This window comes from Rhinolophus sinicus, linkage group LG02 (assembly GCF_036562045.2).
Source record: "Rhinolophus sinicus isolate RSC01 linkage group LG02, ASM3656204v1, whole genome shotgun sequence".
NCBI classification, from domain to species: Eukaryota; Metazoa; Chordata; class Mammalia; order Chiroptera; family Rhinolophidae; genus Rhinolophus; species Rhinolophus sinicus.
Genome location: NC_133752.1, coordinates 79,876,933 through 79,889,110, shown reverse-complemented (window position 1 = coordinate 79,889,110; position 12,178 = coordinate 79,876,933). Strand labels below are relative to the sequence as shown.

Genomic DNA, 12,178 nt, shown 5'->3' with positions numbered 1-12,178 from the left:
CTTGGGCTGTAGCACAGAACCATCATTGGTTCCAGACTGTTTTCCTCAGTTCATGAATTTTCTTCACGTGGTCAAAGAAACCTCATTCAGTTAGCTCAGAAACCACCGGATTTGGTCAAAAACAGAAATTTCACAAAAACAGAATTTTGCCGAAACCCCAAATTGTCAGAATTTTGCCGAAACCCCAAACCTCAACAAATAAGTGATTAAAGAAAGAACTTTCAAAATTTGAAACACGATTATTTAAAATGTTTACTAGCACTCTAAAATGGATAATCCTATGCATACACAATATTTGTACGCTATTTCAAAAGTATATTTTTCCTTGATTCGCTCCCAGCCACTCTCCCAAAGCACTAGAGTATGTTACTGGAGTTGAACATTCTGGAAAGCATTTTCCACTATTTACTATTTTGGCTAAATCTTAAACTGCTAACTGGGGGTAGAAGGGGAGTCAGATTTTCTTAAGTGAGTCCTGGACTCCGTTCTATTCAGGACTGACATTAAAATGGAAAACGGGCCATGCTTACAAGGTTTAGAAGAAATCTGTGAAGATCAGAGCGCCGTCTTAATATTGTCAGCCACACTTATCTCACTCCTCTCTAAAAGCCACAACTGTCATTCTGAGTGTGCAGGGGAGAACAGCAGGAGCCAGCAAAGAAAACTGAGTATATTTTTGCTGTGTCCCAGCACTGGGGGATAGTGAGGAAATTATATTGCAAACTTGGTTAGGGCTGACGTAGATTGTGCAGGGGCCTGATAGAATGTTCTCACAAACATGCGCTAGGTGAGGCCATGGAGGAAGGAGAAGCAATGAGGCTGCCCCTCCAGTCTGGCTTATTTCCTCCCACAGGTAGCCATCCGTCAAGAAGCCTAAGAAACACACAACCTTCTGGGCCTAGAGCAGCGGACCTCAGCCCGATAGCCATGTGGAAATGTGCACAGAGCCGTATACATACTATTGGCGTTAGACAGTATCAGTCAGTCAGTCAAGTTGCTTGTCATCAAGTATATTCATAACAATGGGCATCATGGACATGAAATACAGCTAGATAAGGATTGAGAGAGACTTACAGAAGCTTTTCATACCATTGCACTCTCCTTTCAACATGTGTTTATCCCCCCTTTCAGGGAATGAGGAGGCATACTGGTGGACTCCCAGAAGCAGAATTCCCAGGAAGAGCCGCATTCCTCACACTCATCTGAATCATAGGAAAAGCCTCAGACAGAGCAAAGCCGAGAGGCACCAGGAAGGCATGTACATTAGCTTTTCCACTCCAGGGGAAAAGGACCACGCCAGCTCTGATACCAGTGAGCCGCTGGGACGGCTGTCAAGATGGGTGAGGAGCGTCCGGGATGAGCAAACAGCTGATGGAAAGGAAGCCGCCCCCCAGAACTTCGCCCTGGCCATCTGCCTGGCGGTGTTCATCACATTCTTCGTGGCTTTCTGCCTGGGGGCTCTGACAAGGCCTTACGTTGACAGACTGTGGCAACAGAGATGCTGGCATAGAAGTTCTGGTTCAGACCATGCATATTCCAACGAGGGCTTCTACGACGAGATGGAAGCTGCGGAGAACACACGGCATGCCACAGTGGATCCGCGCCAAGCTTGCCACGATCTAAACCTCTGTGAGAACCAAGACCCTTTCTGGGGGACAGAGGCCAGACCACACGCTGCAGTCATTGCTGACAGAAATCTGGGAAGATGCAGAAAGGAGAGTGGCAGCCAGCAGAACAGGGAACGATGTGGGGACCACACTGGGGCAGGAAGCAGAGAGGACATCGTGCTACCAAATGACAGTACAGCCCGGTCCATCCTCCATGGACAGCCAAATACTGATACTGATGCACTAATTGCAGCAGGACAGGACCGCATCTACAAGAATGTTATTCCTGGAGAAATAAATTATGACACTGTGTCCCAGGAAGATTCTCTCTGTGAGCATTCAGTGGGCATCCCTGCACTAGCTGGCAGGTCACAAACTGACTCTGGCTCAAACCGTAAGGATTGGAATGAATTAGACCCACCCCTCTCAAGTGAAAGGACAGCTGCTCTCTCTGAAATGCAAACACATACAAAAGCACAGAGGATTGGAAAGAACAAGGAAAGAGAGGGCACTGAACAGTTACCTCCAGAGTTTTCTAAGGAAACGCAAGTGAGCACTTCCATTTGTGTGCTGAGCCCACAACAGCAAAGGCTCAAAGGGGCCATTGCTGAGGAAGAGCTTTCCACCTACAATAGTTCAGTCACACTCAGTAACCCAGGAGATATGGACCCGTCCCCACCGGTCTTTCCTCCAGGATGGGGCAGTGACCTGGCCACCACTCCTAGTAATGAGGAATCAGTGCAGAAACACACTCCTGACACACAGTATGAGCTGGACACCAACTACGAGTCTGATGAAGGGTCTTTGTTTACTCTAAGTTCAGTAAGTTCTGAGGATGCAAGAAATGTGGCTGAAGAAGACACAGATGGCATGGAGAGCTGTAGAGCCAGTGAGCCCCTGGAGGACGAGGACTCAGAGGAGAGGAAGGACAGTGTTACGTCATTCGAGAATCTTGAGGACAGCATCACCTTCCAGAAGATTCAGGGGAAATGTGAGAATCAGGAGGATCATTTTGAAAAACCTCTCATTTCTGGTCCAGACTCTGGTTTGTGCGAGAGTCACCTGGAAAGCGCCTCTAACACTAACAAATGCGAGACTCCACTGACCTCGCCTGGCTCACTGGGCAAGAGTCCTTCCGCTGATGAGACCCCAGACACACTCGTTTACGACTGTGTCACGGCTCCTCGGCCTGAGGCAGCAGAGTGGCTCCGCTCACTTAGCGACTTAGAATTTTTCACTGTGGATAATTCACCACAAACACCACCATGTTCTGCAGAAGTTCCCTCAGATCCTGACCAGAGTGCCCATCGTGAAAGAGACTCAGACTTTGGTACATGCGAACCTTTCATTCAGGAGACAGACACAGCTCAAAACAGTGTTCTTTTCCAGATCACTACAGGGGAAACCGTAAGACCCTCACAGCAAGATTCTGAAGGGTGCAGTGTGAATTCCAACCCTCTGGACATTGATGCAAGTGAGGGGTTTGTATGTCCTCTTGAGAACTACGATTCCAGAGAGGCTATAAGCCAAACACAATTATCAGAATTCTTTGGCGATGAGCCAGCTCTTCAGTGTGACAGAAGAGGAGGGGAATATTTTGAAGAGGATCCCAAGAGCCAGGTACCATTATTACAAGAGCTTCCGAATAAAACCAGTTCATTAAGAACACAGGAGCCCTTCAGTGATAGAGATGGGCGTAAATATTCAGAGGAAAATATGTTGCAGTGAGAAAAAGATGGTTCTGACTTTTATACTCAAATGCAGACCCAGAGCCACCTCATAGGAGCTGGCTCTCTAGGTGAGGACTGGCTCTACTATGACAAAGACAGATGTGGAACTTGAAACTCAAAGGGAATTTAAGCCACATTTTAATATAGATTGAAGCACTTAGGTGGAACTGCTGAACAGATTCTAATGAATTCTGCACAGAGGACAGTACAGCTTTTGGGAGGTTCATCATGAAACTACAAAATTGGAGGGACTCAGGGCAATTTTAAATATTTTTTAATAAGGTATGTTAAAAGAAGGATCATTTTGTAAAACAAAGTGTAAATTAAAAATCAATTTGCAAGAAGACAAGAGATTTTTTTGTGTGTGTGAAAGAAAAAGGGACTCCACCGTTATCCTTGCTTAGACCGTCCTCGACCTGACTCTCCCACCGGGGCTCTCAGCTGTGTTTGTCTGTTTGTCCTCCTGCTTTCTGACACTTTCTCCTTTCCTTTCCTGACACCCCTCCTCTGTTTGCTCTCTTAAAGAGCATTCTGCGAGGGTCTGTTGCTAGTCTTTCTTTATGTCCACTTTGTCCCTCCCCTTCGGCCCCCAATCAGCTCTACACGGATGAGGCCCAGATCTACACGACCTCCCTTCCAAGCTCCAGACTCACATTCTCAAACCCAGTTGCCCAAATCCACATACCGTGTTTCCCTCAAAGTAAGACCTACCCCGAAAATAAGCCCCAGTTAAGATCATCAGCCAGACAGACGCATTTAGTACGTTATGACGATGTTCTAGAAGAAGATGACATGACTGGATTTGAATACATGTAGATTGTTGTACATGCAAAAAATAAGACATCCCTGAAAATAGGCCCTAATGCGTCTTTTGGAGCAAAAATTAATATAAGACTTGGTCTTATTTTCAGGGAAATACAGTAGATCCTGCGGGGACCTGAAATTCATCATTTTCGTTCACAGACATGACCTTCTATATTCTCTTTCTTGGTAAATAGTATCATGACATCCACCCAGTAAAGCCAGTTAAAATTTCTGATTAATCTCTGACTCCTTTTCACTTATTTCTTATATCCGACTAGCTTGTAAGCTCCATGCAGTGGAAGTTCCTGTATATCTCTACAGGGAGACATTTAGTAGAGCAATCTGGGCGCTGGGCAGTTGATGTCAGACAGTGTTTGCATAGAAAGCAGCGTGTTTCTACTTAGAGTGTATATTTAGGGTAGATTAGGATGGAAGGTGATTGAGTTTGGGAAAGGGTCCTAAGGATCCCCCAATCCAACTGTTGGCATCACCACTAATCTTACAGGCTCTAGCTCCTCAGTAACTCTTAACTTTGTAATCTCTACTCTTAACCCTCAAATAAGGCATATTCCCTATCTATCACCGAGTTAAGGCCTCTTTGTGCCCTTTGTGACCTTCTCCTTGCCCTCATTCTCCCCCAACTAATCTTATATCCTATTCATCCTTCCTCTACTCAGAAACCTTTGCTAGTTCCCCATTGCCTATAGAAAGACTAAATTTCATAATCTAGACACATCCCACCTTTCCAACTTCACCTCATGACATTATCACTTTGCCACACATTCTCTATTCTAGCTTTGATCATTTGCATCATTTGATCATTTGATCATTTGCATCAATCATTTATTCACTTATTTTCGCAAACGTCTGAGGCCTTCACTGGTTCCTGATCAATCCCCCTTCCCCATTCACAATTACCGTTTTGAAATGTCCCTGTCCCTGAACTTCCTCTGCGAAAATTTAGGCTATGAGGAAGAAACTCCCTCACTCCCCTACCGCATAGCAGCAAACATTTTCCTATCCATAGCTACACTCACGCCTTTCCTCCAGTCTAAGAAGTCAGCATTCTGCGGTCAAGGTTAATCCCTCCTGTCTACAGCAGTCCTGAGCATGGATCCATTCCTGTTTCCCAGTCCTGCACTTCCAAGCCTTCCCCATGCAATGGCTCCTTCCCACGAACCAAGAGCATGCTCAAGTCCCTTCAACCTTAGAAGGAAAGAAAAGAGCACCCTGCCGCTCCCTCAAAATCCTCCCTTCTTCTCCCTTCCATAGCTTCTCATAGGAATGGTCAGTGACTCTCCGCTGCCTCTTCAGGGCACTAAAGTCATGCTCTCCATTCCTTTAATCTGAGCTAATGGATTCCCCAACACCCTCTAATTGCCATGTACCGTGGACCTCAAGCATGACCTCTGCAGGATGTGACACCGTAGAGCACGCCCACCTTGACACTCTGTTTCTGTGCTTTTGTGACATGACGATAAAGGTGAGGATCCCAGAAGGACACCGAGGGCAAGGAACAGGTGTGACTGGAGAGAGCTGAATGAAGGAACCATTAGGAAAGATCTAGACAGGATGAAGAGAAACTGGCAAGGGAAGGTGAAGGACCAAAGGGCCAGCAACAAGAAAGCCTTTCCCACCCTTCGGCCTGGAGAGACCAAAGGAATTGCAGCTGTGGGTGCACAGCACGAAGTGTTGCCTTTTGTAGCCATGAACAATCCACAGTCCAGCGGAGAAAGCCCAGAGAATAAGCAGCTCTCTCTTCCTACCCTCCAGTCTCCTGCCAGCACCTCCCCGTGTCCGAAATCTGGGAGCCAGAGGATCAGTCCACAAAGGTCTGCCTTCCGGCCACTGAGCAGGATGAAGACGGATAGAAAGTCGTGTTGGAGGGGCAAATGGAGAATATCCAGCGCATACTTTCTTCTGACTCTCCTACTTCTCTGGTCATTCTTTCTCAGGCTTCTTCTCTACCTCCTCTTTCTATGTTCACTTCTTAAATACCTGTGTTTCCCAGGGCTTGGGCTTGGAACCGCTTGTCTTCTGATGAAAAATATTCATAATTATGCAGTGAATAAGGGAATAACAAATTTGCTTACCATCCTTTTTTATTTTTTTTCTCAAACTTGTCATTCTGTCCTTCCTTATAGATGATGTAGACAACTAGAGTGACTTCCGGGAAGCATTGCTGCAACTGGGAGCGGTTCCCAGGAGAATAATGAGATACAATCTGGAAGATTCCACCATTTATTCCAACCTTACTCTGTAAATGAGGCAACTGAAGCACAGTTTAATAACTTTATGTGCCCAAGGTTACCCAGCTCGTTCTTGTTTCCAACCAGAATTCACTTTGGATAGAGCCCTATCAGTGAAGAAGATCCTTACCTTTCTCTACCACTCCTGCTGTTGGCCTCCCCTCTGGCTGGCTGCCTCGACAGTGAGGCCATGCCACCCAGGAGATTTAGAAAGCATTCTTTCCAGGACATCACAGCATCTTCCAGACCCTCCTTCCCAGGAAAACCAGCTGCCTGCTGCAGCAAACACCGTGCCTGGCATGTTCAGAGCCCCACTCACAGGGACAGGGGTAGGACCCCATGGCTGGATGTAATCCTGTGTGTTCCACCGTCCAGCCGGAACTGCACCTTCCTGCCATCTTTCTGTCGCTCCCTCCAGATCCGAGGGAACTGTGTGCTTCTCCCTCTCCAGATCCCCGCAATGCCAGTCCCCTCAGGTCACCTGGGTGCAAAGGGAACCTCTACAGCCACAGGAGTGGTAACAGCTGAAATGGTCCTCAGTTCCCCCACCCCCCCTTTTTTAATTTCAGCCACCGGAATGCAGCCACAGACAGCCTCACTCAGCGACCCAGGAAGAGGCAGCTTGTCTGCTTTAAGAGCATCTTTCTGCTCCTCCCAGCCCACCTGCCGGCTGCAGGCTGCATGCCTCGCTCCCCATCGCAGGAAAAGACTGGGCATAGCACAAGACCTTGAAGAAAACAGACGTGCTCCACTCAATGTCTCCTGGTTTCCTGAGGGAGAATACCAACCAGCAGTGCTCGCTGGGACTGTGATTTAAGTAGGGCTGCCAGACTTAGCAATAAAAATAAAGCAAGCCCAGTTGAGTTTGCCTTTCAGGTAAACAACAAATACTTTCTTAATATTTAAGTATGTCTCATGCAGTTTGGGGGATTTATTTATACTAAAATAAAATTCATTGTTTATCTGAAATTCAGAGTCAACTGGGTGACCCGTATTTTACAAGCCACCCCTACTGCAATGTTCAAATACTACAATGAACTGAAGAATCTTCCATGCGAGGTACTGAAAGGGCCTACATAGTTCAGCAAGGGTGGAGGATAACAACTATTGCTGAGCTGCATTTGCTGCAGCAAAGAAAGGATTAGCTATCTGGTCGGTTCTGGGTTCTGCGTTAGGCATTAAGCACACGCCATCCATGCTTACAAAAGTGCCTCCCTCAAAGCTTAGGCAATGATTTACAAATCAGTAAACATGGAAATTGACTCACACCCCAATCCAAGGGGGCGAACACCCAGCACATCAAGTCCTGCCTGCAGTTGCCAAGGAAATGACAAAATAAACGGTGACAAAACCAAATGGCTGCAAATGTGTTTTCTTGCACAGAAGCAAAGAGCTACTTGTAGGGAGAATGGATTACATAAAAACTTGCCATTGTCAAAAAGAGAGGCCCCCCCGGGAGCCTTCCATTCTGTGCCTCTCACACCAACTCCACCCAGGCCACAAGCTCACAGCTCCAAAATGCATCATCCTTTCCTTGGGCTGACTCAGAAGCCTGGAATGGATGACTTCCAGTTAACTCGGTGGCACATTTTAAAATGCCACAACCACTACTTTGGCCAGCTAAATTGCACACACATACGCACAGAAACCCTTTTGTATTTGCCACGCAGTTCAAATGACCGCTTCTAATGGGCAAAATGCTGTGCAAGACACGAGGTGAGGATGGGGTACAGGGTGTGGGGGAGCACGGGTGTGAGGCTGGACCCACACAGTGCCGCCCTCAGAGCGCTTCGAATCCAGAGAGAAAGTCTCACAAAGACAAGCTTCCGACACCAGAAGTACAACAGGAGCGTCCAGAGAAATCAATTCCATGTTTGGGAAGGGACGGGTGGAGGCAAGGGGGTAGGAATGAGAGGGAGGTGGGAAATATGCATGCGAGACTTCTGTCCATATTATAAAGCAATGTATGGATGGATGCAGAAGGAATGTCAATGTATTATTTAGACCACATACCTAAATAACAGATGTTAAACTGAATCCAAAAGTGCTAAAATATAATGGGCCCTATGTGGGTCAGTAGAGGGAAAATCAATTTACAAATACAGGAATAAGATTCGATTTACATTTAGTGATAAAGGCCCCCTTCAGACAACCTAAAGCTACAGATGGAGGCATGTAGAAATTTTGTCTTAAAATATTATGCACATAATGCTATGAACGGCCATATGTAAGCAAAACTCCACACACTGGAGGAAATGCTAATAATGTTAAATGCTAATAAATAAGATTACCATTAAACAAAACATGAGACATGTTTCTTTTTTAAAAAATGTGAATATATAGATTGCTCTTTTGTCATCCTCCATGAAGACATAGCTGGGATATGCAGCTTCCACCAGGCAGCTAGATCATGTCACTGTCCTGTAGAAAACCTTCCAAATCAGCTCCCTCCTTGGCCCACAGCACCCCATGTCACCTACGCCACTCACCTTCTCGCCAACCTCCCCACTGCTATTCTGCTGATTTCACCACTGCAGCCACACTAGTGTCTCTCAACTCCCAGAATATAATAGTCATGGCCCCACTTCAGAGCCTTTTACTTTTTCCTCTGCGGGAATTGACCGTCCGTAGTTCTCACCATGGTTTCTTATTATAATAAAGATCTCAGCTCAAATCTTATCTTCCCATCTTATTCTGTCTAAAGTAGCACACCCCACCCAAAGCATTCTTTATCACATTTCAGTTTTGTCTTCATACCGCCTAAAATTATCTACAAAACTATTACTCGTTAAATGCTTCCTAGTGTTTTGTCTGTCTTCCCAATATGGACAAACATCTTATTGGTCTCCGTTACTAGAGCATCCCCGGGGACAATACTTGGCACAGAATAGGTGCTCAATAAAAATCTGCTGATTGAACAAATACATTTCAACTCCAGACAAACCAGAAACAGTGCTTTTCAACATACTTACTCATATATCATCAGTAAGGACACATATATTAGAGATGGGAGAGAAGTCCCAGGCTGTTCACTTTTCAGAAATGACTCAAGAAAAATGCATTTAATCTCCTTTAAAAAAATGATTTTATGTAGTTTCTTGGGAAGCATCCCCATGTTCTAGAAAATTTTTAAATTAGGAGAAAAATGTTTACTATTACTGACTTTCAATCTAAATTTTTCTTCACTTAGAACAATTTTATAAAAGTTCAGTAGAGAAGGCTACCAAGTACTGGCTCTCTGACCATTTTCACCATTGGCTAACAGCTGCTTTAACCCAATATTTATATGCTTTTTCCTTGGTCAAAGGAAACTCACCTGTAAGTGTATTTTGAAATAGACTGGGTAAGTATTCCCAGCCTTTCTAGGTCCGCAGTGGTATCTACTCTCGCCTTTCGTCTCTTGAGTCTGACACACTTTCCTCCATCTTTTTTAGTGTTTTAACCAGAGTCCTGTACTTGCCCTGGCTTGGCACCCACACTAGGACACCGCCTTTTATTATAATTCTCCATTGGTGTCATCAAAGATAGGTTTATATAATTCTCTTGGGGCAGCACCAGAGTCTACAAAACAGGAACAGTAGGTACAGTCAAATCCTCTGGGGGGCAAGGGGAGGGTCACCTGAGATGCTACCCCGCACACAGACCTGCAGCCACCAGAGCCCAGCAGACTCATGGTGCAGCAGGTTAGGAGATGGGGCTGGAAGTCAGCTGCTCTTTCTGCCATGATGATGTGGCTCAGACCCAGGCAATCCTGCAATGATCTAGAAAGGGATGTACTTACCCGAATTTATGTGCCACACAGATACCTTTGCCACGTGCTCCTGGGCCCAGTCATGGGGCTGCTGCCAGCTTCCCTGGACCCTTTCCATGCTCTGCTAGCAGCACATCACTACCTATGGGCCTTAGTTTCTTCACCTATGTGATAGGGATAAGAATAGCATCATCCCGTAGGTTTACATAACCTCTTTGTCCCTCAGTTTCCTCATCTGCAAAATGAAGATAATAATATCTACTTCTTTTTTTTCCAGTTTTATCGAGACATAATTGACATACGGAACAGTATAAGTTTAAGATACACAGCATAATTATTAGACATATATATGTCTAATATATATATACATATATACATATATGTCTAATAATATATACATATACATTTTGCAATATATATACATTGCAAAACGATTACCAAAATAAGTTTAGCTAGCATCCGTCATCTCACATAATATTCCCTATTTCAAGTGACTGTTGTAAGGATAAAATGATTTAACATATGTAACACACTTAAAACAGTGTGTAACACTAATAAGCATCACATAAATGTTTATTGTTTCTGTTATTCTATTTCCAAGTTCGGTTTGCTTCATCAACCTTTCTTTGTGAAGCATCACACTTAGGAAATTAAAATATTTAAGTGTCACAGAATTGTAGCCGTTTAGAGCTGGAACAGGTTTTTAAAAATTAATCAAGTCCATCCTTTTGTGTTCTGAATGACAAAAGCAAGCTCAGAGTAGCACATCCAAGCTTAGCCAGCCCAGACTGGCAGGTCAGGGACCGAAATCCAGCCCACAGCCCTTTCCAACACACCTTACCATGCTCGGTGCTTATCGAAGAAAGCACCACGTGCCAGTAGCTCTGATCAAGCCGGAGCCTTTGCTGCACAAGGAAACTTAGGCCGAGAACACAGAAGCATAGTGGAAGAATTTGAAAATCACCCCCCACACCACGACCATCTCACTGTCTTTGGCTTTGTAATATCTATAGAAACCCGATTCTTTAACCCCCTCCCCTCAAGCGCTGTTCTAGAGCTCCACCTGCCACAGCTTTTAATGGAATTCTAGGGGTTAAACAGGAAAGTTCTTCCAATTCTTCCCAAATGAACTCTGTGTGTACCACCTCTTAATTGTCCCCAAGAAGCCCCTCGTCCACAGAGAGTTTATGGAACTTTCTGCTAAGGTCACAACACAGTTCTCCTTCGGCAGCTGCATAGTAATTGGTCCCTGATCTTTGAACTCTGCTTTTCAGACTGCTGGGTTGAAAAACATTTGTCTTTTAGAGAAAAGAAAGAAAAAACTTTCTCATCCATTCTTTCCTCTCCTTTGCCACTACTGCCACCCCACATGGATCCATTTTCCATACTGGGTGATTTAACTCTGAGGTGCTGAAATGCATTGGGGAAGAGGACTGTGTCGGTGGGTGAGAACTGGCCCTGGCTCTGCCATTAATGAGCAGGGAAGTGGTTTGGGGGAAGTTCCTTAACCGCTCTAAGCAGAGACATGCTGGAGCTGGCTCGAGTCAGCACACAGAGCAAATTTTATGCATCTTTTCCCAGCTCTGTGTTCAGTGACATCATTATGGAAGCTTGAAAATGGTCATGGTGATACTATACACCATGGAAATTAGCAAACACTACACATTAGGGTCTCCCTGTTTCCCCAGGCTGGTTGTTAAGCATTTACCAGCACACCACTACAGGTAAGACTTGCTTCTTCTTCTGTGTAATGGGGATGATGAGAGTTAAATAAGATCATGCATGTAAATGCCCAGAAAGCATAGGACATAGAGTACTCAATGTCATCGCTATTATTAGCCACCAATCTCGTAGTTCCACGCTATTTCCAATCTAATCCATCACTCATTCGTTCAACAAACATTACATTCAGCTCTGCCATAGTCCAGGTGAATCTCCTTACATCATTTTCCCCATAACTTTCCTACTGTCTATGATAACTTTCTCCACTCCCAACTCTACTGCAGACCTGTTCTGGATCACAGGTTCCGTGAATGA

The 12,178-nt window shown here is 45.1% G+C and overlaps 1 protein-coding gene across 3 annotated transcripts in view; it reads left to right on the top strand.

Annotated features, from left to right (window-relative positions):
- Window positions 1–8,239, top strand: part of LRRC66 (leucine rich repeat containing 66) — a 28,985-nt gene extending 20,746 nt beyond the window's left edge. For 2 of the 3 annotated variants that reach the window (XM_019741021.2, XM_074324676.1), the window contains exon 5: window positions 1,132–3,686. In XM_019741021.2, the coding sequence (XP_019596580.2) occupies window positions 1,132–3,335 (2,204 nt within the window). In that variant the 3' untranslated portion in view covers window positions 3,336–3,686. Of the gene's footprint in view, window positions 1–1,131; window positions 3,687–6,285 lie in introns of those variants that run through there. The other variant, XM_074324677.1, reaches the window with a different exon arrangement.
- Window positions 8,240–12,178: the final 3,939 nt, after the last annotated feature.